General features: G+C 40.3%; 1 protein-coding gene and 1 long non-coding RNA gene across 3 annotated transcripts; one reads left to right on the forward strand and one right to left on the reverse strand.

Annotated features, from left to right (window-relative positions):
- Positions 1–46: 46 nt before the first annotated feature.
- LOC146426529 (uncharacterized) lies at positions 47–27896 on the reverse strand. Of its 2 annotated transcripts, none has more exons than XR_014846165.1 (3): positions 27760–27896; positions 24819–24923; positions 47–920 (listed from the first exon to the last, which is right to left on the reverse strand). It is a non-coding gene; the product is annotated as an uncharacterized LOC146426529 (long non-coding RNA). The 2 variants fall into 2 exon arrangements; XR_014846164.1 differs by lacking the exon at positions 47–920 and adding an exon at positions 21476–21919.
- MEOX1 (mesenchyme homeobox 1) lies at positions 19185–25110 on the forward strand. The gene is made up of 3 exons (XM_085039837.1): positions 19185–19773; positions 23095–23267; positions 24121–25110. The coding sequence occupies exons 1-3, from the start codon at positions 19323–19325 to the stop codon at positions 24241–24243; spliced, it is 747 nt and encodes a 248-aa protein (XP_084895963.1). The 5' UTR covers positions 19185–19322; the 3' UTR covers positions 24244–25110.
- Positions 27897–27974: the final 78 nt, after the last annotated feature.

Genomic DNA, 27974 nt, shown 5'->3' on the forward strand with positions numbered 1-27974 from the left:
AGGGTGTCAACTCCACTTTCTGTGCTCAAAAATGTTGAGGTCCTTATTTCCAACAAGCCACACATCTCTAAAGAATCTCCATTTTGGCACTTCTTGCTCTAGCACAGGATATTTCATTCCTGGGCAGATGAGTAGCTTAGAAGTATTTCTGTATTCTCATTTCTGTTTTCCCCAGTGGAGTGACATTTCCTGATTCATATGTTCACAACTGGATAAAGCCACCACAGAAAACAATAAATCTGTGAACTGTCAGCCAAGATTTCTTGATTGAAATCTGATTGCTTCAGGCTTCTTTCATTGGGAAAAAAAAATAAAGTAAAAAGAAGTCTGCAATCCCTTTGCAAGTGCTGCCAAGCAACAGTTAAAAATTTGTACAATTTGGTATTGTAGATTTATGCTCATTTCCCTTTAGTCTTTAGGAAACATTTTCCAATAAAGTCAGAGAAAACTGAGCTTGGAATGCACAAAGCATTCAGATCTTTCAATGCAGATGTAAACATGAACAGCTTTTTCAAGACAAGCAGTATATGAGGTGTCCTTTCATTACTAGAGTTCCATACATCGTATAAAACCCAAAATAAACCATTGTCATAACTGCCACAACATTTTCCAGACTTATCTTTAACTTCATGAATTTGACACTTGGGGCTTAATTTGCAGAATTCACTATTAACACTATGAGCACTGCTGAAGTGAGAAAAGCAGAGCAGTTCTCTGGCAAGATGTTCCACAGTCTCTAAAGCATCTAAAGTCACTAGAATATTGTTTTTAAAATGTTGATTGTGATAAGCCAGTGAAAGAGACTTGCTCCACTTCATGTCAGGCTTCACTCTGGGTTTCAGGCAATTCAGAAGCACCAGGCCTGCTTCAGGTGGACCAGGAATGTCTTTCTCCCAAGTATTTCACCTGAAAGAGGTTCTCTTCCCAAAAAAAAAAAAAATTCTCCCATATAATTCTTGTCTACCAAAAGTGCAAATGTTTCCTGCTGTTGAACTGCCACTCAGAATCTTGAGTTTTTCTGCCTTACAATGTAAGGATTCATTCTTTGCAAGTTATAAAAACTTTTACAAGAATCCCAGTGGATTCTGGGGCACTTTTCCTGCTGCATTTCCTCTTAACACCCAACCTGCTTGCAGGGACTTCTCACTGGTTTAGCCACAGGTGCAAAGTGGATGAGATGAGCAGTCTGCAGGTATCATTGCTCCTCTGTGACCTTAGTGCTGAAATAGTCAGCTCCAACCACCACTTCTGCAATTTATGTTATCAGGAAATAAATAAATAAATAAATAATTTATATATATATATATATATATATGAAATTGTAGTGTTTTGCAAACAGCTGGAGAAATCAAAATATATACGAAGTTTCAGAGGTAGACTGCTGCATTCTCCTCCACCTCCACATCCATGTGTGTTCTTTTCAGACAGAGGATTTGGGGTTGTTAATTCATTTATTTCTTTATTTATTTATGCAATCATCCTCTTTTTTTTTAACCTCTAATATGCACGATTTGCGAGGAGAAAGAATCCCTAACTGTGAGTTTTTAAGAAGTGTCTGTAGGAAATTGGAGTTTCTCTTTTACACAGAATTATATACTTTCAGTTCATTTCAGAGAATGGACAGTGACCTGATATGTGCTCCTCCCACAAAAACATTAGACATGGATTTTCTTCAGAGCTAAACTCTTCAAACAACAGTGTTCATTGGAATTTTTGCAATAAAATAGCACAATTGTGCATCATTTAGGTGCTGCTAAAATGCAAGTAGTAACAGATCACTGCTTTTACCTTCACTTGGCTGAGAACTGAACCATTGCCACAATGGGAAGTCCCCAGAAAAGCAATCAGGGCACTTTTTTCAGACAAAATTCATGATTTCTCCAAATCTGCTTTACCCCAACAATTTGTGTAGACTGTGGCACATTCTCTACAATATACTCACTGGCTTAAAATAGTCACTGTGCTTACTTCATTTCTTTTTCTGGCAAAAACACAACTCTGCTCTTATTCAGTGAAAAATAAACCTCCCAGCAGAAGAACGAGCCTGCTGGTGTTCATAAGGCCCCAAAGATTTTGCACGAGGTTCAGCTTTTTAATTAGAAATTGCACAAAAAAGAACAGAACTTTTTATTCCAGGGCCCAGAAAACACATTACATGTGTGTTCTGCAAGTGTGGTTGAGAAAGTCAGTGTTGTGAAACACGGAAGGAATAAACATGTATTTTTTTAGCCACATGACATCAACTCATAATTAGCTTGTTTCACTCAAATTAGTGCAGCATATGGGCACAGAGAACAACTTTTCTATAATAAACAGCCTTGAAAGCCTTAAATTATCATATAACATATTTATATGGAGCTGGAGCTTGGATTGAACATACTGTGCAGCTGGAACCTGAAATTTGATAAACTGGAACTCCCCTTGACAAGTCTACTTTTAAAATAATTCAGCATTTAAAATAAAGCCAGGACAAGCTGCAGGACTTGCAGCACATGCAGCCAAGGTTATTTTGCTGCACTAAGCATTGCAGCTGCTCCCCTTTCAGTCTCAGAGCATCAAAGCACAATTCAGCTCAAAGTTTTTTCAAGGGATTGACATTTCTCTTCCCACAATTGTGGAAATTCAGTTTTAATACTGGATGTTGTAGTGTCCAGCAGCAGATTTTTGTGGACAAGGCTCCACATGATGCCTTGTTGCCATTTCATTGAATTAGGAATATGGTGCTTTGCTGTATTTTTTCATATTATTTACCAAAATGAATTTTACTCCTGCTAGAGTATAACAAACATAGAGCATCTGATGACCAAAGGGAGGAAGCAATGCTGATTCTGCTGTCTCTCAACCATTTCTGATGCTGCATCCTGAACTGGTTATTCCTTTCAATCCTAAAAGCTTTCACTGTTCTTTTATGAGAACAAATTCTCACCATAAAAAGAGGATAACAAAACTAATCACTAAAACCTGAACAGAGGTAAAACTCATCAGCACAGGCTCTGCTAATTCTGAAGTAAAACAAATACAAAGAGAATCTTCAAAACATCTCACCTTTGTCACATCACAGTGTAGAGCTAAACTGAGCATGCCAGGGATCCAGGGGCAGCCACAGCTTCTCTGGGCAGCCTGTGCCAGTGCCTCCCCACCCTCCCAGGGGACAATTCCTCCCCAAAATCTAACTCTCTTCCAGTTTAAACCATTGTCCCTCATGCTGTCACCAGACTCCCTGATACAGATACTCCCCATGTTCCTGTAGATCCTATTCAGATCTACAGGATCTAAATAAGATGATTGCTCAGAGTTCTCCTGGAGCCATAAACATCGATTTTAGCCCTCCCAGGTGTGTGATAAGAATCAGATTTTTTTGCCCCATATTGGCCACTTAGATTACAGTAGATACCAGCAGGCCTCTCATGACATTTGGGAACTTTAAACTGAAATGGTGAATTTTCTTAGGAACTTGTGCTTCACCCATGCTGTGAACACATTGTCCCTCAGGGCAATACCATAAATTTCATCTCAAAGAGGAGTGCGCAACTCAACAGAGCCTCAGCTGAGTCCTGAGTCCCAAATGGTCCCAAATCCTTGTCTGAGTCACAAATCCAAACTCTTGCCTCTCCCTGCTGAAGATTCCCACATGAGGCTGTTTGGAGTGTTAACCCTAAGACTGAAGCTTTCTAGTTCCTGGCTTTCCAGGCAATTTAAATATACTCTCAAGCCAAGGAATAAAAGGGTATTTATTTCATGGTTACCAAGTCCCTATATTAAACAGACATCATTATCACTCCACTAACAATTTAGTGCTTGTAGCCTGACGTTATTTCAATTAAGAAAACAGCTCAGCTCTGGCTGAATAAATAAGTGATGTCATTCTTCATTCAGACCTCCAGATTCTTCGGTGTAAAAACTTCCCTTAGGAGAGCTTTTGGGACACGGTGGCTCCTCTGAGACTATTTACATCTCTCAATTTCTCTAATCTCTTCTTCCTTCCTTCCTTCCTCCTGTCTGTTTCCTTCCCTTTCACTATAAACTGGCCAGTATTTAACTCTAATGCTTCCAGTCTGCCCAACATGCTTTTAAAACTGGGTGGTTGTTGTTCTGTTGTTTTGTTGGGGTTTTTTTATAACCAGAAATAAAGCTTAATTTAAGGTAATTACTCTCCCATTTGGACAGTTTTGCTATTTGCAGGGTCTTATTTTTTTTCCCTAGTCAAATTAGCAGGAGAAGTTAGTTTTAAAAGTGATAGTTTTCTCCTAAAATTGTTCTTCAGATTAAGGGTGGCGCTCAAAACCAGAAACTCCTCACTCCTGTTGAATTTCTGCATGTCTAGAAACAGAAGTAGTGCTATCAGGGAATTATTGAGGGGAGGAAGAGGATAGACAATGACATAGACTTCCAGTGAATTGACAAAATACATGTTTAATTGATCACCAATTAGCATGGGCTTCCAAATAGATTAATCTTCAAATCAGAGGTGTCCAGAGCCCTCCAAGGAGCAAAAATAGGCCTATTTGAAAATAAGCATTTCTGTAGAACTGGTTTCTTTTTCAATAACATCTCTGATATGGCACTGAGAGCTCACAATCAGTCCTAAGGACTGAACTTGCAATGGAACAACTGTACTTTGTGGGGAAAAAAAGTGTTAATAAATGCAAATGTTCAATGGAGCATAATTCACTGCTAGGAATAAGTGAATGGGATATCCTTAATGGGAAAACCAGCATAATTCCAGAATTCAAGCATCACATCCTCAAACATATCCCTTTCTCCTATTTGGAATGCTGTCTGCAAGGATTGTAACTAGTTTTTCATTATTTTGGGGGTTTGGAACCTCAGCATGGCCATTGCATGTGGTTTGCAGCACAGTCTGAACTGACAGTTTGCATATGAGCAATAAACTCAGTCCACATCCAATTTCCTTTTAAGCTACACAGCCCTCAAATATGTCATTCTCTTTTGCTCAGCAGTCCCATCACTCTCTGCTTGCTGAAAAACACCTCTGCTATTTTGATCTGTTACAGGCAGACACACCAAAGGACCTTGGATTTACTTGCATTTCCCTGCAAACAGTGAAAATATAAATTCTAATATGTATTTAGGGTGCAGATAGAATGACACCTGCCAAAGAGCATTCATGCAAATATTTTTATGGGTGGTCTTTGGGGAAATGGCTAAAACATAGCTGGACCTGGCTGTCCAGGGAGACCTCACACACAAGTCCAGAGAAAGGCTGCTGCAGAAAACTTTAAAAAAAAATGAAATAAGAAAACATCAGTAAGATGAAAGTCATGCCCAAGAGATAACAGTAACTGATATGGGTTTCAGTGGAGCTGTACTGATTTTTGACATCTGGATCCCAAGACAGTATTTAAAGGGCAATCACCCAGATTGTCCTAATGAAGTTCAAAACAGGATCTTCTACTTATGAAAGGCCAAAAAAGCCACACTAATCAGCCAGAACAAACCCAGTGAGCAGTAATAACAAAAGTATTCTTTACATCTGCAGCCTGTGGCAATTTAAAATCAGTTAATTTTCAAAAAGTTCACTCTGAATCACTGGGAAGTATACTTAGTTCCAAGTAGCACATACATAAATGATACTGATTTGAAAGAAATAAACTAAAATAGAATAGGATAAATATATTGCAATTGTGTGGCAATGTATTTGTTATGCAAGAAAAGCAGCTGGAATATTGGCAAGTCAAATCAGGAAAGCTGAAATGGGGTCTGAGTTACTAAGTCCATTTTGTTTGGCTGACCAAAGCCACGAGACCTGTGCATGCTTGGTGTTTTGTGTCCTAAATTACAATATCTGGCAAGGAAAAAAAACGGGGTTTTGTCTTTGATCCTCAGCTAAAGCAGACTGAGAAAATCCCTTCATAATTGGTTAATAGTTCATGGGGCTAAAATCACTGTTGTAGCACAATCTGTGGGAACAACACAGGAGAAACATTTCCTGCAGAAAGAATGCTGAAGTTTAATTACTGCACATCACACCAGAGAGAATTTCAATTTTTAGGGCCCTGTGTTCAGGCAGTTACTAGGTAGCCAGCTTCTAGTGGAATATTGATGCTTTAGTCTAATCTCTGCTGTGCCAGAGAACAGTGCAGGGGCCTCATTCTCATGATGGGGCAGGAGGAATTCTACACATTTCTTAGCTCTTATCCTCATGTACATTGCTATGCCAGGCAGTTTAATTAATAACTGTCCACATCTTGTCATTTATCATGACCCAAACAGGAGGTGAGGACCCTTCCACATGCATGCTGTACAAATAAATTAAAGTTGTCTCCCCCAGTCTCACGGGTTTGCTGCTGTCACTCACTCGTGTTGTCCTTCCTGCACTTCAAAGAATTGCATCTTATCTGCTCCCAGGGCTGGGCAGCTATTTAGGTTGTGCAGCACAAAAGCACTAATGCAAGCCTGCTGGATAATCCACCAGCAATGAGAGAATTAAATTATTGAGTGTTTTATTCACCATAAAACATTTACCACTAGGTTTTCAATGTACAGCAAGGAAGGCTGTTCCACGAGCAAAGAAATGCATAGAAATGCATCCTTGAGATAATGTGGAAACACCACAGTCAGATAATGATGTCAAAATAAGCTTTTTCACTGACTTCAGACATCATTAGGGCAATATCTGATTTTCATATCACAAAGCTAAATACTAACTAGTTCAGTATAAGTAAATTGCTCCTCTTTCTTTGAAATTACAAGTGCCATTCTGCATATGAATACTCAGAATGGCTCTGGGTATTTTTCAAGATTTTCAAGCCTAAAAAACTTCCTCTCTGTGAATGCAATTTACAGGAAAAACCAATTCCAACTGAAATGAGAAGGTGGACATAGCTAGAGAGGGAGAGTGATGGACACACTTCCGAACACAATCAATTTTTGATAAATAAAAATAAGAAGTTTATCAGACATGCTCTATCTTCAGGGACACAGCATACCAGGGACCAAACACAGGGAAACAAGAGTCCCACAGATACTGTTATTTAAGTTTAAATAAAACCCCAAACTGAACTCCATTTACTCTGCACAATAAACTGAACTGTGAGAAATTTTCAATGTGAATTTGTGATTGCAGACAGAACTTCCCATGTCTGTCCAAGACAAATGATGGAACATCTCTGGTTGGTTTTGCAGCAGATCTGGCTGATGCTGGAATTGCCTTGTTCATGGCTGCTGAGGGGCAGCAGTGAGGGATGAACTCCTGCAGGGACTGCCAGAACCTTCCAGACAGAAGGAAGGTGCTGCCTGCCCTTAAATAATCATATTAAAGTATTGGTTAAAGCCACTAGGATGGTTCAGGTCACACTTTCACCAGGAAAACAGTAAAGAAAATAGTGGGATGTGCTAGTGTGAGCATATTGAGTGTCCCAGCTCTGTCCCACCCTGCCTCTGTGTGAGGGTGATCCTACAGACCCTACAGGAGCTTCTGTAGCCCTGGGGAATTGGTGCTTCTTTCAAACCATCCACCCAAATTTCATGAAGAGAAGACATGCTCAGACAGACACAACACACAGATCAGTGCCAGCAAGAAAATCATGCAGCAGAGCTCGTGAGATTCTCTTGTCTAAAATGTTCCAGGGACACAAAGCACCAAGGAAAAAGGTGTTTTGACCAAAGGAAAGAGACTTTTCACATTCGCAGAACCCATGGCAGACTTCAGGTGTCAAAGAGCTGAACTGGGAGCACATTTTAATAATGTGATCTGTGGTAATTCTGGCCCCTTCTGGCTGCAGTAAATTGCCCTGTTTGGCTGGAGCCAAGCTGAAATAGCACCTTGGGCATGCAGCAGGAAATTACCTCAGAATATACGAAGCCTCAGCCTCTAGGTGATAAGTAAGGACCCAACAAATTAATCTCATCATCTGCATTCATCTTTGGGTGCTGCTCTGTGCCAGGCCACAGCGTGTGGGCTGGAGACTATTTTTTTCATTTGTCTAACTGAAATGGGCAGTTTGAGTTACTATGATACAAATGTTCTATTCTGTGCTGTCTGCAGCGTGGATTGTTCTTACTGAAATAGGAAGAGGGATCATGTCATATTTTACAGACACGTGGAGAAATGATTGTGAGCTTTCTTTAGTCAACATATTCTGAATTATGCATTGTATAAGTCTGGTGAAGGGAATTTATGGACATCCTCGGTCTATTTTCCTTTAATGGTAAGAATCTTTATTAATAATTGTAACTTAATTATTTATTATGACATTCAGAATCCACTAGCTTTTACACTCTGTCTTTGAATTGCATTCCTCACGGTATTGTTAAGTCCTTTCAAGATCAAAAATCACATCTAAGTGAAATGGAAAAAAAGTTTCCTTAAACTCGTGATTGAAATTTGGGTATGCTATTAAAAAAAAAGAAAAAAAACCACATTACTTCACATTACTTTATAGAAAACAACCCACCCTCCATTTCAAGGAAATACATTTATTTTTCCAAAATATGTCAGTAAATTTTGTTGTCCTATGAATTTTTGAGCAGCAGAAAGGACAGAATCATTCCAATTCTCCCTTTTTTCCTTCACACACACAGTGACTCCATGGCAGACATAAGGAAGAGAGGCAAATCTTTATTTTGCCTATATTCTGTCTTTCTTATGCTCATTTTAGAGATAGCAAATTGAGGATTTTGGTGTTTTCTCCCAACCTATTATTTATTTTGAAAACTAAATGCTTTTAGGCACAGAAAGACCATTTTGTGGGCAGAGTTTTTAGACTCTTCAATAAATGTATGAATATGTGCTCAAGACACAAACAACCCACAGATTACTGTGAGAAATAATCCTTTTACTGTAATATCAGTCCCTAATGATTAATTTCTAATCCTTGGCAAATGACAAAAAGCATGGCAATAAACAGAGGAGAATATATGTAATATCATTCATTTTGCCAGCCCATTTTCTTTGTTCTGCAAACAGTAGCTATCAATGTATTTAATAAGTCATCTCTGAATGGTGATCACACATGACAGATGTACCAAAAGTTAATTTTCTGTTTGTCTCTGCTTCCTAGAAAAGGCAAATTATTCCTCTTGGATGAAATCTAAGGCATGCAAAGATGTCAGCACAAGCAGTACAAACGTGAATATTTCTATTGTAAGAATCTGTTATTTTATTTCTTCTACCCTTTATATTTGGGAATAGATTCTTACCCCACAAAACCATTGAACCAATGTCTCTCAAACAAGAACATTCTCCTGGTATTAGCCCATGGAAAGAAGTTTCCAGGCAAAAGTCTGTGGCTGGTGACACAGAAGGAAAAAGAGGTTTTCTTGTTCTAATGGGTTGTACTGCAGGAGACACAGTTTCTGGACAGATTCTTTCTGAATATTCCTCAATATCTGACTTTGCCATCCTGCACAGCTCTGCTCTGCACAAACACAGAGTTACCTGGCTTCAAACTGAGCTCTAGCTCCTGGCTGTGCTGACTGCCTGAGGAGAAACAGCACCAGAGGGCAAATTCCATGAGAGACAGACCCTGTGCAGCATGAGCTATGTTGGAAACCTAGGAGATTGGAAAACACATCTTTATCTCTCATAATTTATGAAAAACCCCAACTTCCCAGTCATCTGAAGGCCTAGGATTGACTTCTTTGGTGAGAAGATGGTCTTTAGTGAGAAGTAATTCTTACTCTTGCAAACACAGATCTAAAACTGGTCAAGGTATGAGAAGTTATAATTCAAAGATTTTTTTTCCTTTGCTTCTATGGTTAAAAGCAGTTTAACCCTTTGACTCTAAACTAGGAACAGTTCTTCATGTTCTAAAGGGAATTCAGTATGTTTGTGCATATTTGGATGGTTAAACAAGTTGAAACATAAAATGTTCACTATTGCTGCACAGTGGATGAGGCAAAGCTACTACCTTACAAATAAATTCATAAATTCATAAATTAATTCAAGTGACCCTTAAAATCTATACACACTAATGTTTAGTCCAGGATCCCCTACTGATGATACATAAACCCAACTGATTTACATGTGGGCTTCCAATGTTAGTGTGATAATGAAGTGGGAATAGTTATTCCACCTTTGAAAGTCCAAAGCTCTGTGGCACAGAATTCTACACTTTGGCTACAAGGCCAGAGAAAACTGCATTTTTGCAAGGAAAGGGGAGAGGAAAGGTCAGCTGCTCAATTATTCATTAGCCTCTACAAAAGCATAACACTTTGAAATTGTCACTGAAATAATGACTGCAGCCATAGGGACTAGAATTCAAATATTAGGACAAGAAGCTTAGTTTTTAATTCTCTGAGCAAGGGAAAACAATTCAGGTTTATCTTATGCTTGCTCACCTCTTTATTACACTTTTCTTTGCTGGAATACCCTGCACCAGCCTTGGATGGATCTGGCTTGGTCACCTGCTTGTCCTCCACTGTGGGGTCACTGTGACATCTCAGAAAGCCCTAAACTGGTGAATTCCCAAAGTTTTCTCCTCACTCTGGGATGATGTTGGCAGAACACTCCATTCTCTGCTCTGTTCCCTGTACTGGGTTGGCTCCTGGGAGGTGACCAGGAGAGCCAGGCTGGGGACACAACACACCCTCAGAGCTGCTTCTCTTGAGTGACAACCCAGCCAGCCTGGCTTCAGCAAAAATTCCTCTCTTCAAACCCTAATTACTGTGCTGGCAAAGCACTCCGAGTGGTTTTTCTAATTGTTTGTATTTATTTGCAAAGTCTCTACTGCACAGGGTCCTGTGATAAATATAATTCCACTCATGGCTAATTCGATGCTTTTTTGGGGGTAGAAGGGAGAGTAATTTCATGGTAAACCATAATTACTAGTACAAGAAGTACCTTAATTGCCAATCCAATCTGAGGGAGTAGCTGAGGCTCAAATCAGCCTAATTAGAATTCTACTTGTTCATAATAAATAAGTGGTAATTACTAATTGGATCTAGCCTACAGTATTCTAAAAGTGTGAATTTAATGTTAGTTTGTGTTTATTTTGGCCATTTCCTGCTTGCATTAGACTGACAGTCTGGCACAGAGGAGACATCCAAGAACTTTTAGCCTTCTCCTGCTGTCAGCTCCTCGTGGCAGAGACCTCTGGCAAAACAGACAACTTGATAGTGCAACCTATATCTGCTGAGTGCTGAATATCCAATATCTTGAATATCCAGTTCCAGCTGCAGGTGCAGCACACAGACTCCTACAGCTCTATGGTAACTCAATCACCACGTGGAAAAACAGTTCTAGCTTTCAGCTCCCCATTCCTCACCTTTTCTGATGAAACCACACATGTTAAAAATGTCTTGTGTTATTATTTGGGTCATTCATGGCTTCTGATTGATGCCAAATTAAAAGGGGAACTTTTAATATCAGTATATTGTTATTACAATATACTGATAACTTGGCTCCAGCTGTTCATCAAATATGCATTGAATCACAAGCAGAAATCACATTCTACATGAAAGGAGGTTGTAGCCAAGGGAGGATCAGCCTCTTCTCCCAGTGACAAGACAGGAGGACAGAGCCTCAAGCTGCACCAAGGCAGCTCTAGGCTGACATTGGGAAGAATTTCTGCCCAGAAATGGTGATCAGACCTTGCAAGGCCCAGGGAGGTGACAGAGTCACTGTCACTGGAGGTGTTAAGGACAGATTGATGTGGCACTCAGTGGGTGACAAGGGGGTGTTGGGTCTTGGCTGGACTGGATGATCCAGGAGTTCTTGTCCAGCTTGACAAAATAACAGAATTGATAATCCTTCTGTGATAACAGGAGGGTTGATTCTGTGGTAACAGAAGGATATCTCCCACACTTCTCCCCACATTTTACTGACCCAAATAACTGATGCTCTTGTAGGCCTGAAGCAACACTAGTAAGAATAAACAATGCATAATAAAAGTATTTCTTCTGTATAAAATGCATAATAAAAGTATTTCTTCTCTTTTTTTTTCCCTAAGAACTCACTAGTGGGTAATGGGAAGATTATCTCAGACCTACAAACACATTCCAACTTGGGGTTGGTACAAGTGTACAGCAGATTTGACAATTAGAACATTTTAGTAATAAAAATTCAGAGATTTTTCATTTCCAGTGACCTTTACCAGTCTACTTTAGTCGCTTTCCTACTAATGGGGAACTGAAATTTGTTAAATACAGCAGCTACAGGTGCAGCAGCTTTGCATCTTAAAGAATCCCGTGAAAAACACGGGTAAGAAGCAACTGTGGGAATCAGAACAGATATTTTGTGGCATCACCCTGGTCTTGTAGGGCTCTCTCTAATGGGTAAGAGTCATGTTAGCTGGTCACACTGACTGGCCAAAGGACAAATATCCAACCAAACCCCAAATGTCAGGCTGTTTAAATCTGTCAGTATATATCTGTCATATATCCCCCTAGCTACAGGCAGACACAGTGTAACACATCCTTGGAATGGAACAAATCAGTAACTCCTCTTCACCCCATTTCTACCTTTTTTTCCTTTTATTTTTTTTTCTTTTTCCCCCTTTTTTCTTATTCTTTTTTTTCTTTTTCTGATTTTGAATCCTTCAGAAATAAATAGAATTCCTTGGGTTTTTGGTTGTTTTGTTTTTTTTTACATCAGCTTCTGTTCTCATAGCTTCTGGGCAAATAGTTCCTTATTTGCAAGAGGGCTTAAGGCCCTGGGAACCCAGCAAGGGGCAAGTGGAGGAGCTGCTCACACTCCTCCTTACCAAGCTAAAAATCACTTTTTCTATCAATCAAACCCTACATGAGGCCTCCTTCAACTTACAGGCTCCTCACCTTTGTGTTATGATCCTGCCAGTCACTGTCGTGGCAACCACGGAGATCATTCCAGCTGAGAAAACTCCTACTTTTTTGGGGTAGCCAGTTGCTTGACACGTTAAAAAAATAAAGCATCCACTTGAAAAATTTTACCTTTTTTTTTTTCTTTTCTTTTCAGGCATGGAACTAAAAAGAACAAGACATGTAGTACCCTGGAAAACATGAAAATTGAATTTTTTCTCCTTAAACTATAACTGTTACCTCCTGAGTCACAGCAGGAACCATGGTGCCTCTCTGTCTTTGAGCAGCAAACCACAGGAGTGACTGTCACTGTCACCTTCTAGCACAGAATTTTGCTCCTCACACACATTTCTCCCAAAATAGCAACAGCCAGAAAAAAAATTAATGCCTCCCCTTACTCCCAGACACCAATCTGGCAAACACACTTGTAATTTGCTGCAGGGAGCTGGATTGTATGAGTTACAAGCATAAAATAAAACCAAATGAGGAAAGAGCTCCAAGCAGGGAGAGGGAGCATGGATTCAGCAAATCTGGGGGGTTTTGTGCCTTTGCTGCACCCAAAGGCTCGTGGAGTCTGAATGTCTTCACTCCTTGGCCTTGTTCTGCTGCAAAAATCAGCCTTCACAGCTCTCTTTTTCCTTATCCAGAATGGTCCTGGCTGCAGCCATGGTTTCCCTCCTCCTTTGCCATCCGTTCCAGTGTGAGGTGTGTGACCTCGTGGGCTTTTCTTGGCTCTCACTGCAGCATTGGCCTTTCCTGAAAGGAAATTCCAGCTGGGAATTTATTAACTGCTCCGTGTGCTTGGCTGGGAGCTTCTTTCATGCCAGTGAGTTCCTCCCTGGTTTTTTTGCCCCTCAGCTGGAATCTCCATCTCTCAGCTGCATCCTGAAGGTTGTGTGAGCAAATCCTGCCTGTGGGGCTGTGGAGCAGACTGTGCTCAATCCATGGAAATTCTCACATTCACCAAGCTACAATTCAATGATTTTTAAATTTTTTTAGTATAAACAAAAAGAATAATGGAGCTTCTTGATAAAGCATCTTCATACTTTTACTCTATTCTATTCTATTCTATTCTATTCTATTCTATTCTATTCTGTTCTATTCTATTCTATTCTATTCTATTCTATTCCATCCCATTCCATTCCATTCCATTCTGTTTATTTTCAAGGGGAAGGAGGGGAGGGGAAAAGCACCGTTTTATTTAAATTTCAGCTACGACTTCACAGCTGTTTCTTTACCCAGAATCGCAGGTAGACATCTCCACCTCGTGGTGTGAAAAAAAAGTATCTCTCAGAAAATTCCGAATTGCTGTTTTATGCGAAGGCAACGTTTTAAAATGACTTTTGTAAATTATTTTCCAAGGCAAACTGTCCTCGTCAGCAGCACATTTACTTAAAAAGTCAGGAAGGAAAAAGGTTTTGTAGCCTATTGGCTTGTATTTTCAGTACACAAGCTGACATGCTGGTTAGTGTAAATTTTGTTTTTGTGGTCTTCACAGCTTACAGTGTTTTGAAAACAGTGAAATTGATGCAATGAAATGGAAATGTGGTTACATTGCATTTAAAAATGTACCAATAGAGGGAGATACTCCACCATAACAATTTATTCCTTCACAGCAGAACTTACTGGCAGAGAGAATTTAAACTAACAGAAATAAGTAATTGTTGTTCTAGTTCTAAGATGTAATACAACACAAGGTGTTCTATGGTTTCAGCAGAATTCCCAAAAAAAATGGCAACTGACTGACTTTAATTACTAGATAGGATTACATAGGACACCTTTAAAACCAGAATTTACTCCAATCTCTTCAAAACTATAAACATTCTGTGACTATATTCCACATCATAATAACTTATAGAATGTTTTTTATGCCAAAAAAAATTCTTTTTCCATTACAGTCATTCAACATAGGACTGAATTGCGGCTCTTCCAAAATTATTTTACAAAAATTTCATTTAATTGCCTTTAGTTCGAATACTGAACTCACTGAAAGAGGTCACACAGCAAAAGGTGGTCTCAAGGAAAGCAGTGCAGACCTCTTAGCACTGAAGAAATTTAGCAATTTATCACTTGTCGGATAATCCTAGAACTGTATTTATTAAGATCTCCAGAAACATATGGGATTCCTAACACAACAAAATCTCAAAATGAAAATGTTGCATTCTGCTCTGCCTCAAAATATATTAACCATGCACTGAAGTTTAAGTGTAGATTTGTTAATCCATATCCACAAAAAATGGTTTTAAATGGCTGAATGTTCTGGTCCTCTCTGGTCCTTGGGGATGCCATGATTCCTGTTTCTTTCATGTTGTCTGATGAAAAGAACAGAAGAGTTTTGTAATCTGCCAAAAGCTGAGCTAATTTTGTATTTTTCAAACTATTTGCCAGCCAAACTCTTTAACTGTTCCTTTGCTGACCTTACAAAATATTCTTGATTTAATAGAAAGTTTCTGCTGCCTTGGAGCTTGCTCAGGACATTCAGCTCTCCACGAAATAGCTAAAATAGCATGCACAACATCAAGACAGGAGTCGTTAAAAAAAAGATGATTTATCAAAGTTTTTGGCAAATAGTCTTTCCTGTCTTAAGGATTAATGTGGTAGCTGAGACACTATTTGCTTTTACGACCTTTCAAGGGAAGGATATTCCTCATCTTTACATGGTCTTGGGCCTCAAATCCAGAAAAAGAACTGAAAGAGGAGAGACAGTGAGGAATACAGAAGTTGTGTCTGGACTTGCAAGCCAAGATCTTTGCTCCCTTAGCACACAGCTGCTGAAAAACTGAGCATGCTTTGCTTCCTGTAATTGCTAAATTTCAAGATATATATTTACCTATTTTCATTCATATTCACTTCTTAATAGTAGAGAGAACCCAAAAGGCAATGTTTAAAAAAAATTGCTTTAAAATATCCCAGTTAAGTGGGGAACAGATTCAAGGCACAAAAAAACCAAAAAAAACCATGTATGCATCCATCCACCCTAGAATTTGTTGTGTCTGATTTCCCATTTTCAATGACAGCAGCACCACTTTTCCCTTTTTTTCTTTTTTTTTCTTTTCTTTTTCTTTTTTTTTCTTTTTTTTTTTTTTTGTGGTTTCATGTCACTATTTTTAGGAATGAAACACTGTGTAACATTATAGCAGCTGCATTTCTGCAAACTTAAAGCTGCCCCCTCGTTCTTCTGCTTTTTGCTTCTATGGCTCCCCGTCCTAAGATAAATTATCATGTGAGTGTCTCTGAACACTTCTTGATGTTTCCTCTGCCTGAGGGAGGATTTCTTTTTTTTTTTTTCTCCCCACTACTGTGAAGCCATCAAATTTAATTAATACCGGAAATATTGACTTAGTGCTAAGAGAAACATTATCATTATATTAGAAATTCTTGTGGTGGTGATGCCAACTCCCCATCTGCAGAGCAAGTCAGACACTCCATCTCAGTGAGTGAACCACGTTTTAGATAAAAGTCTTTCGAGCTAAAAGCAGCATTTATTCACCTAACTTCAGGTATTTATTATACTCCTTCAGATTGAGAAGCTGGCTGTTTTGTATCTTCTCTTCAACACTATCTCTCTGACATTGCAGATAATTTATGCTTGAAAACTCCCCACAAATTGACTAAAAACTTGTTCCTAGAAGTTTAGGGAGAAGAGAGATAAAGATATCATACAACTGTGATATCACTGTTAAAAAATAGCTGCTTTTAATTTTTTTTTAAGAAGGAATGTAGGCTTTCTCTCTAAATCTCCTTCAAATTATCAAAAGTCTAATACTGATTTCCTGCAAACACAGACCTTTTAAACTTGACTAATTTGTCACATGGCATTACATCAAAATGCAAGTTAACATTTCATGATATTTTGTCCAATATCTAATGTCTTTTAATAGAGCTCTTTAGCTTTCTTTGGTGGGAGATCACTTTTCCTTTCCAGGTGCACTGCCTCTATTAGTCTGAGCTTTACCCTTCTATTCTTTTATCCTTTCAGAAAGGCTGAGAATGCTATTAGAATGACAAATAGATACACAGAGCCCACCTTTGGGCTTGGCATTTCCTTCCTAATTCTCCCAGCTGCTGGAGCTCCTTCTCCTCTCCTCAGGTGCTCACTGCTCCTGTCCTTGGCACCTCTTCTCCAGCTCTCTACCCTCTGCTGGCTCTGCTTTTTCCCTGGGAAAATCACCAATTGGACTGAGAAAAACTCAAAGAGAAATCTCCACCTCCCAGCCTCCAGCTCATTATGGGCTCATCCCTCACCAAAACCGACCTCCATTTTTTTCCATCCATTTTTTCAGCACTCGGCTGAAGAGATGTTGACTTTGCGAAGGTTAAAGGTGGCTGCCTCGGCCAACAAATGGGGTTTGGCAGGAGGGATGGTTGTTGTTCTTTCAGGGTGAAGTGTCAGGAAGATGCAGAGGTGCCTCAGCCCCTGCTGAGGAGCAGAGTGACAGCAGCAGCTGCCGAGGGTGCTGAGCCCTGCAGGACCTCAGGCTTCCCGCTTTCCCATCCCCTTTTCCCACATCTGAAGTTGGAAGAATAACAGTGAGAGCTCCATGAGGGAGGCAGGGTCCGAGCAGTTTGAGCTGGAATGCAAAGGGATGTGCAGGAATTCCCTGGGGCCCTGCAGAGCTCTGCTCAGAGCAGCAATCCTGAGTGGGAGCTGAAGCTGATCCTGACTGAAGGGGATGTGGGATGAAGGGAGAACCCTCCTTTCCCCTCTATCCCTGCAAGGACAAATGTTTGCCTAATTAGATGGATCTTTTTGTAGATCCATCAGACTTGGTCTGAATTCATACAAACCCCACATAACCTGTGTAAGTGAAGTGTTATACATATGACAACACAAAATATAAATTAAATATTCTGCATTTCTGGACTCTGACTTAGATTCTGCCACTGCCTGAAACACTTGCAGTGTTCACAAATTCATTATAACCTGATCTTTCCAAATAAAGATCAGTCTGAGGGTCTTCCTCCTGCCAGTGAGTATGAAGTACTTTGAAATGTTTACTATTTAATGCAACACAGCAACAGATTTAAATATTTAGGTGAGTTCTTCCTAGAGAATTAATTAGGTATTAGATATTGAGTATTTTGCAAGAAAATGAAGATTTGTGTGATAGAAAGGAATCTGATGTTCTTGTTCAGAATGATCTAAATTAAAATCACTTGGTTGTCTGGAAAAGGCCAAGTTCTAAGAACCACCAGATATAACATGATAAACACATTCCCCACCCCACTCAGAGTCCATGAAATTTTACAATTCTGAGCTATACAAAACCCAGAATAAAGTATCATTCCAGCTCCCGTGGAAAATGAAGACTCCACGCCTGTTAAATCTCTGTGTTCCTGAGAGAACACAAAACCCAGCAGCAGTAGTGGGAGAAGGGAAAGAGGCACAACCTGCAGCAAGGCCTGGGGGAGTGAGGGTTTGAAATGCTTGCAGGCAGATTCTGGAAACATGGAACACATGCAAACATAAATTGTCATTAAAAATATGGAGAACAACCTCGAGAGGAGTTGCAGGAACCCCAGCATAGCAGGGTTTGCCATAATTCTGTGAAGAAGGGATTGAGAACAGATTCCCTGTTAATGTCTTTTCAGCTGTGAGGGCTCTAGGGTCTAAAAATCTGCTTTCTGTTAGGAAAAACTATAAAATGTTCAACGAAAGATGAAAAACATGTCTTTCATTGGCTTAAAATCAGGAGATTTCCTTGCAGGAGGGTGTATTAAAAATTCCCTAGAAAGTAGAATACAGAAGGAATAACTGCCACTGGCAGCAAACTCCAACTCTTAGCATGTGTTACAAATCTAACAAAACAAACAAACATCACTCAAAGCCTTGTATGTGTGTACAAGCCAGGTTTAATAATTTTTTTTTCACTTTAGGGGTGGACCTTAAATTATATATAATTAGTGAAGTTCTTTCTTACTTTTATTTCCCACTTCAGTTCTTGAAATTTGGTGCCTGTTGAATTCTGGTTTAGGTCTTTTTCTAAGACCTAAGCCCAAGATGGAGGATTTTGTTAACAGTGCAATAAAAATAACTTCATAGTGTTACAAGGAAACATTAAAGACTTTTTTGTGTGCTGCTCCTTCCCTTAAAAAAAAAAAATACAGACATTGTTTCTTTAAAAGGCTCCATCTGCAAATCCCATTAGATGTGCATATAAGGTTTCAGATGATTAATAGCTGCCTGCTTTGCTTTGGTTGGAGGGGCTGAGGGGATGTGTGTTAACCCCTCCCTCCCCTTGCTCACATTTCACTTCACAAACTTGTCACTGTCTCCCCAGCACAGTATTTAAAAAGTGTTTCCCTCATGCCCAGCACTCCACAAGGAAGCTGCAGGCCTTGGGAAGCAGCTCATGGCAATCCCTGCACAGACCTGGTTGTCCCAGTCAGGGCAATGAAGACGTTTTTAGAAGAGTTCCTGAAGTAACAACCCTGAGACAGCATAAAACCCACCAGCAAACTGTTGTTTAGGGAGGAGATCTATTCTGTACCATTTGGAAGAGTTTCCTTCACTTCTCTCCTGCTCTGGAAGGCTGAGCTGTCACCAGGCAGGAGCCCTGCAGTGTGGGCAGCACTGGCAGCAGATGGATCCCAGCAGCAGCAGCTGCATGCGCAGCCCACAGCCTCCCCCTGCGCTCTGGGGGTGCATGAGGAGCACCCCGGGGGATGTGAGCACAGCCCCAGGGCTCAGCCACTACCCAGCAGCACCATTCTCCTTCCAGCAAAAGGCAGAGTTTGCTGCTTACTCTGATTTCTCAGCCTCCTGCCTGGTGACAGCTCCGCACAGCTTCCCACGCGAGGAGAGGGCGTTTGTGGAGCAGCATCCCTCCTTTCAAGGCTCTGAGTGGCACCTGGCAGCAGCTGAGGCCAGGAGAGGACTGAACCCAGCACTGGCCTTGGCTTCTGGGGAGTCAGAGGGCAGTAGCCCAAAGCCACTGAGTGCAGCAGTGGGTGCGGATGAAGATGATGAGGTGCCGGCAAATGCTTCAAATGGCGCTGAGAAAAAGCCATCCAAAAGGAAAAAGGAAAGCTCAGGTAGGTGATGTGAAATCAGGGTTGTGGCAGAGTGCTCAGAGAATGAGAACACCTGGTGAGATTGGGAATTCGGGAAGAAAGCTGATGAGCAAAACATCTCAAGTAATACTTGACTGGGGAAACTCAGAAAATAACATTGTAAGTAACCGTCTTATTCTTATTCTTATTCTTATTCTTATTCTTATTCTTATTCTTATTCTGGTCTCTGTACTTCACTCCTGCAGATCTTGTGTACTGAACTAGGCATTTTACTCAGCAGCTCAATGCTCATTTGCTGTAACTGAGCAGGAATCACATGGCATTTACACACAGAACTGAAAGCCCTAGGATGTGGAGTTAAACATTCCCACCTGCCATTTGTCTGAGCAAAAGAGAATGGCAAAGAGCAAAGATCCCTCATCCTGAGCTGCCTGTGGGAGTTGGAAATGTCATACTAGGATTTTGACATCTTGGTTTATGGTAAGAAGTACACCAGGAAAAGTCTTCCTTTAAATATAAATTCTATTTGGTCTCAGTAGATGTTGAATATTTTAACCTCAAAACAGGAGGTACTAAAACTCTTCCCATCAGCACAATGCCCAACAATGCAGAAAATGTACATAGTTTTCATGGTGTCAAACCACATTCTTTCTACAGTGTAAAAATCAATAATTTCATAGTTCTACAAACTCTAACTTGCTGATGTCTCAATCCAGATATTTGAAATATGCATATCTCGATCCAGATATATGAAATATGCATAAAATTGTTTTTTCCTAAGGAAGCTGTTAAAATTTAAGAAGCTTATATGCCTTTAAATGCCATAGCATTCATTTACAAAGTACAGTGTGCTTCTTCCCACAGCACTGCTTCCAAATGGAGAATATTTTCCAGTAGTCCCATTTCACAGGTAGAGAATGCAGGGATAAAAATATTGATTGGTTAATTTCTAGGTTTTGTAGATGTTTGTAGAATTTTAATTCATTTATACTGAAAAAGCACATTTGGGCAAAATTTTCCCAAATGCAAAGAAGTTTAAAAAAATAATAATTTAAAAGGTGAACAATGCTTTCATTAAATCATCAGCTAGTGATAGGTAAACAGCAGATTTCAGTTTACTCAGATCAGAGATATATCTTTATTCTTAAAGAGACAGATTCCAAAGCACATCTCCCTGTTTTAAGTGGAAGAAAAAAGTTCCTTTATTCTCTCTTACCAGCACTCTTCACATTTTCTTTTCATACTTGCCGCTGTCCCATACACTTTTCCTTTCAGGGAGCTGTAATCAATGACATCCCTGAAGGGTTTGGTGTTCCTGGTCACCTTCTGGTGACCTTTACAACCCTGGGGAGAGGCAGCTCTGAAGTTCAACCCAACACTGGAGCTGGTTGGAATCTGGAAGGACAAACACTCCATAGGAGAGACACAGATCTGCCTGTGATTCCTAAGCAGAATCTTTTCTCCTCTCCTCTCCTCTCCTCTCCTCTCCTCTCCTCTCCTCTCCTCTCCTCTCCTCTCCTCTCCTCTCCTCTCCTCTCCTCTCCTCTCCTCTCCGCTTCCCTGAACTTCTCTTCCTCTCCTTTCTTCTTTTCAAACTGGGAGTACGGTAGGAAAAACCTGCCCAAGATGATTTGTCCTTTCATACATTTGTCATTCTGTTGTCAAAACTGAAGCACCTAGACCACATTTTCACTCTTGGAATGTCACAAAACCTCAAGCCATGAATAAGCACCTGTCTCTTGGCAATACCCTGTGGCACACAGGATGAGAGATTCCAAGCTACACATCCTACTCTGCTCCCAGAGATACTTGTGAGCCTCTGGGAAACAGGGAACAGTGTGTTTGTGCTGTAAGGGATGAGAACAAAGGGGATTGCAAAACTACAGGCAAAAACTTGGGGAGAAACTTCTGGAGTTTTGTTCTCCAACTTTATTTGTGGATTTCTGAAGTAGCAAAACCAGTATGGAACAAACAAGGCTGATTCCCTTGAAATGGAAAGCAGCCCAGCTGCAGCAGGTGATGCACTGCTCCCCATGTGCATTGCCAGCAACCAGAGCTGTGTTTGATTTCTCTGTTTCTGATGGACAGAGATAAGCTCAGAGATAGTCACAAAGCCTACAACTCACAGATTTCTCCAGTTTTCCTATTTTGGCAACCAAAAGGACACCTAGAAGATGAAGCTGCACACCATGCTTATGTTGTTACCATTTTGCTTATCATTTCTATGTAGAAATATTATGCTAGGACACATAGGACTCCTTACCGGTAACACATAAAAATATATTAACTAATCCTCAGCATAACAAAACCTCTACTGTGTTTAGTTCAGAGAATCTAGCAAGAGGAGCCAGATGGGAGAAAGAGTCAAGGAACTTGCAAAACTGAGACCCTGAAAGACTGGCAATTTGGACTTTGGTCACTGAAAGAAATACGTATTTCCTTGCATTGCTTGGAGACTCTTTAAACACTGACATTAAAAACTCAGGAGAAAAAATAAAAGAAAAAGAAAGGTGGGGGGGAAGAAAAATTAAAAAAAGAGAAAGGATGAAAAAAGGTTGCCACAGTCTCAGGCAAAGTCAGTTTGTGTTTGCTTTTTATCATAACTGGGACAGCATCACTTTGACTATGGCTTGAAATTCAGCTTTGAAATACAGCTCTTGACCACATTGCAGAAATGCACACAGAGAGCAAAGAGCTTTTTCAGGACAGCACAAGGATGATACTGAGGCCAGTCATGTACACAGATACCAGATCTGCTTGTAGTTTTCATTTAGCAAGGATTAGAAAAAGTTTAAAAACTGCAGTGATTCAGATGATCCTGAGCTAGTGCAAAATACACTGTTTCTCTGCTTTTGCTTGTTTTACCAGCCCACATCCCCAGTATTTCCAGGGTGCTCACTGAGTGACTTGTTCTTGTGTCCTGCACCAAAGGTGGGCACCATACACTCCTAACATGTTGCACTTTGCCAGTACTTAGATGCATGGTAGATCAGGGGAGGGTGAAAATATGAATATAAGGAATAAAAGTAAAAATGGGGGGGGAGGAAATTATTTCACCGCAATGACAGCAAGGAATGAGAGCTTCTTTCCCACAGCCACTGTTCTGTGGCTGTGCAGAGCCAGGCAATGCTGACAGCACTCCCCATCCTGACTGAGCTGTGCCACCTCTGTCCCCTCCAAACCAAGGCAGCACCAATGAGTCGTGCTGAGCTCAAGGAGGCATAAAGCAAACGTCTTCAAACTTCCCCTGAGCACTTCCATGAGTCGTTTAGATCTCTGCAGCTGCACATGTTCACTCACATCAGCATAACCACGAATTACACAAGTGTGTTTGCCTCGTAGAAACCCAGAGCTCGAGCAATAAGGCAGAAACCAGCAGCAAATCACGGAAGGAAAGGACAGCTTTCACTAAGGAGCAGCTACGGGAGCTGGAAGCTGAATTTGCCCACCACAACTACTTGACAAGACTCAGGAGATACGAGATAGCTGTGAACCTGGATCTCACCGAAAGACAAGTACTTGCCAAACCCTTGTCTCCCCAGCTCCTTCTTCCTCCCCCACAACTTCTCCCTAATGCTAAAAACCAGATATGTTACTGGAGGGTTTGCTTTTGCAATGGCACAGAGGTGTTTTAAAACAAAGCCTCCTTATTAATCCAAACACCTTTGTTCCACGTTCCTGTAAGTAGCTAATAAATTTAATTATGTTTCTCTAAACTAAAGATAGACTTGGTAATAACTGGTCTCTACTGAGTTATGGTTTACCACCATTCATTGGTACATATTGATGTATCAAGGCTTACATATGGAATATGGATATCACCTTAGACTGTGACTAACAGGAAATTACTAGAATGAAATGTTTGATACATGCATTATTACTGGGTCAGGTGGTATTTTGAGGTGACAAGGAAAGACAAATATACAGAGTTTTGTGGAGAGAGGTATTTCTGTTCTCTCACTGTCATCTCAGTCCAGGTTTCCTTATCAAGGCTAAGTGGACAGCAGAAGAATTGTGTAATTATGTGAGGCAAATTAAAATTCCTGAAGTATTAGATTGGATGGCCTGGATGTTAAGAATACTTGAGAGGCACTGTGCCCATTGTGTTGAATGTTTATTTGACAAGAGAGATTCTAGGCAAAGCACTTGTACCACCTTTGAGGGTTTCAGAGGAACATCTCTGTGAAGCATTTTGGAAAGAATTGTTCCAGTCTATGTTACAGAGATGGATTAGCCAAACTTGTCAGGCTCTGTCCTCCTTGTCTCCTGCAATTCCACAAATCATCTGTCTGTTGATACACACATATGCTTAGCTCTTATACAACTCAGATTGAGGCAACAAGTAATTATTTTCTTTTGATCACCCAGGTCAAAGTATGGTTTCAAAACAGAAGAATGAAGTGGAAACGTGTGAAAGGTGGGCAAGCAGTGCTCCCACATGAACATGACACAGAAGATGTGGACTCTGCTGCCTCCCCCAGCTCTGAGTAATCCTCACAGCAACGGAGAGGAGCATGGAGAAAGGCATTGATGTGAATGTGGATGCAACTGCTTAGAATCAGCTACACAACGAGATCATCCTGCTTGCAAATCCTGCAGCTCATAGTGTTTAAAAGGTGCATGATGCTTGGGGTTACAGAGGCAATTAAAGAGCACAGGGGGAAAAAAGCCAGAGGAGAGCAGATTTTGATTTTTGTCTCTCGAACTGTCTTACTACCGCAGACTTGTCTACAGAAAAAAAAAAACAAAAAAAAACAATAACAAACACTGCATATAAAACAGGAGTAATGTTGTCTAGACTCTCAAACATCCAGCAAATACAAATTGTTGGTCAGCAAGTGATAATGCAGCTGTATTCTCACCCAGTCTTTCCCTGGTCACACCTATTCAGTCTGCATTTGGACTTGACAATGCACATTTTCCTTGTGCCCTACTGTGAGAGAAATAAATACTGTGATAGTTATTGATTTTGCTTGCAAAATGAGTTGAACACTTATATGACTAGGCAATAAGATTACAAAATAAAATGTGAGACTAGAAATATAGATACACAGAAGCTTGCTTACCAGTTTCAGAAGAGATGGCTTTCACACTGACAGTCCAAGAAGGTGGATGCCTTATTGATGGCAGCAATTTGCAGAGGGAGATTTCTTCCAAGCTTACTGTAAATCCTGAAATTAAATTGCTAGATCTCAGTTTCAAATATTTTTTCAAAGCAGTCATGACCAAATGTCCCAACAGGCACAGCAGAGACTGAACTCTCAACACCATAGATATCACGATTTTGTTTTCAGGTTTTCCAATAAACTGCCACAGAACCAGCACAAGAGGAACATTTCCACTTGAGGTTACCCCTGTTTTCTACCAAAACTTGTAGTGTATCAAATCACAAAGATGTACAAAAGCTTTATTAGATGTACAAAAACTTTAAATACTTTAATGTTTCAGTAAATGAAACATTTCATACTAAAATGGTTTAAATAGTTCAAAGGTAACCATTATTTGCAGCTACAGCACACTGCCTTCCTTTCACTTTGCTCTACTGCACTGCTATTGTGGTTTCATGTGAACTGTAGATATGCTGGGTACAAATTTGTATATCTGGATTATATGTTTATAAAGCTGTTAGTGGTAATTCCACTTGTAAAAGACCTCAAAAGAGATAAAAATCAACTTTTTTTTTTTAACAGAGATGTTGTATTCTTTCCAAAGAGCTGATTACTGTACCTACTGAGAAAAAACATACAATTACATTCCCTGCTAACATTTCCAAACTCTGATGGACAGATGAAAAAATCAACAGCTTAGAATATATATTTGTGCAAAACCATTTTTTAAAAAATTATTATTTTTAAAAAGAAGTTATTTAAAAATAAAGAAACTTGAGCAGTTTGGGCAGCTCTGAGGAAATGAATTAGGTTTCCCATACTGCATGATTTGCTCTTACCCACTTTATTAAAAAACAACAGTTATCCAAAACAAAATGCCAACAGTCCTCTGCCCCTGAAAAAAGAAAAACTGAGAAAACAGCATCACTGATGGCTCACACAGGACCTCTCCACAAACCATGTTGCAACCACAGCATGGATGTAAACCTGTGTAAGTCCTGTGAGTATAATAATTGCTATATAATCAGTTATGATTTTTAGGAGTATGTATGTTCTCTCTTCAAGCTAGATCTGCCCCTGTTTCTTCAGATTTTTATGGAAGGGAAAAATTACCCTCAACTTCCTCCTAGGACAGCTGTGTGCACATGGTGGATATTTAAACAGAAGGTGGTACAGACAGGGAGTTGTAGTTGGATCCCAGTTACTTCAGCTGTGATAAGCTGAGGTGGACAATGACAGAACACCCTGATTTTGGTTACAAACCTAAAGTTAACACTATTTTAAGAAGCTCACTACTCAAGTAGCATAAAATGAGTTGGCTAAAAAAATGTGCACAGATGAGAAGATACAATTTACTGTATCTTTAAAAACAGAAAATGTCTGTGGCTCTACCTCTTAAACCTTGGGGCCTTCTGATTAAACTTCTGACTAAACTCAGTAGTTTAGCACTTGGCAAAGACTAAAGAAAGCTGTGTTTGGTGAAGAACTCTGCTGCTCAGATATCCTACCCTCTTCTCCTGGAACACAACCATGGAGCAGGAGTTCTTTTTCACTCATATCCTTGTAACCTCTCAAGCCAACTAACACTGTCCATCACCTCCTCCCCACTGTGGTTAGAAAGTTTGCAACCTGCAGAAGCAGCTTCTTTTGAGGTGAAAACTTCCAGGCTCTTGGCTACTAACATAAAATAAAATCAGCTCCTCATCCGGAAGAGAGGCTAATAAAACTTCCCTTTCAAGGAAGCTGTCAATGGTAACACATTGAGTCCTAATTCACTTAAAAACTAATCAATGGGATCTCATCTGCACCCATAAGTACAGCTCCTAAACAGCTCTTGCTCTGAATTTTGAGAAATAAGCTATGAGTCACCTGTGAGACCATCTCATTCTTAGGCAGTTTCTTCATTAAACCATCTGCTTACTCTAAGATTTTATTGTTTTGAGAAGGAACATTTCACTCCTGACATCAAAGCATTTGACCTCTGAACCTCTGGTGCCAAGAATCTTTCAGGCAAGGCCTGTCTGGGAGTAAAATCTTTGACCTGCAATGATTTTTCTCAGAAATACACATCAGGCTGTGTTCTCCTCCTCACGGAGGGGAGGGGAGCTATCCAGGGATGTTTGGCAGTGTTTTCCACTGCCAATAATGCCTTATTCTCAATAAATAGTCGGAGCACACACTCATGGCATGGGAGAAGTCTGGCAGGCCTTCCCAGGCAGCACAGGCCAGCAGAGCAGAGAGACTTTTTGCCATTGCAAAGATCCCACAGGGAATGGGGATATCTGCATAAACACAAAAATATGTGCTGGAGCCTTTCTATCTGAGCTGCCTCTTCTAAACAGAGGAAGAGAAATACTTTCCTTCGAGTCCCAGACTTTATGGACTCTTTATCTCTGCAGCCAGATGCCAACACAGCAGAGGCCCTGATTGGTTTCACAGGTTGTGTGTCCTCTGCTGTTAGGCCTCAGTTTCTCCATGCCGTTCTACAGTGGCATAAAAATCACTCTGCAGTGATTTTTCCAGTCAGTGGAGCTACTAAAACTCCAAAGATAACCCAAGGCCAATCCAATGTTGCCTTGAACATCTCCAGGGATGAGGAATCTACAGCTTCTCTGGGCAACCTGTGCCAGGGCCTCACCACCCTCCCAGTGAAATATTTCACAGCCATGCTGTGAATAAGGAGCCAAACCCTCCAGTTCATGCTGTCTGGAAAACAAGAGAGCCCTTTCAGCAAACATTTCAAAGACAGAGATTTTGATTGGGACATATTCTACGTGAGCAAAGCTTACAAATCCTGCTTCCTGCAGAATTTCCTGCCCGTGGAAACAAGCACACACAACAAATCAGGGCATTTTACAGAGCACACCATTTTTCAATTACCCCCATTTGCTTCCCTCACCTCTAGCAGTGCTCATATTAAGTTTCACCAGCCACTATCTCATATTTTGGATAATTCCCTTCCCTTGAGGGAGGTGCACAGCCCCTTCAAGGAGTGTGTCTGCATTGCTGGGCTCAGAATGCTGGATCCACACAGCTCTTCTGGGCACATAGACAGGAAATCCACTTTCTTCCAGTGATTACAGCAGAAGGGCTTTTGTCTGACTGGAACTTGCT

This window comes from Lichenostomus cassidix, chromosome 27, assembly GCF_008360975.1.
Source record: "Lichenostomus cassidix isolate B80296 chromosome 27, HeHo_3.0, whole genome shotgun sequence".
NCBI lineage: Eukaryota > Metazoa > Chordata > Aves > Passeriformes > Meliphagidae > Lichenostomus > Lichenostomus cassidix.

Bases quoted from the DNA above. Each gene is read 5' to 3' on its own strand.
- MEOX1 (XM_085039837.1), top strand. From the start codon at position 19,323: ATGGATCCCAGCAGCAGCAGCTGCATGCGCAGCCCACAGCCTCCCCCT. The intron at 19,774-23,094 runs GTAGGTGATGTG...TTTGCCTCGTAG, and splicing joins AAGGAAAAAGGAAAGCTCAG to AAACCCAGAGCTCGAGCAAT. The intron at 23,268-24,120 runs GTACTTGCCAAA...TTGATCACCCAG, and splicing joins TGGATCTCACCGAAAGACAA to GTCAAAGTATGGTTTCAAAA.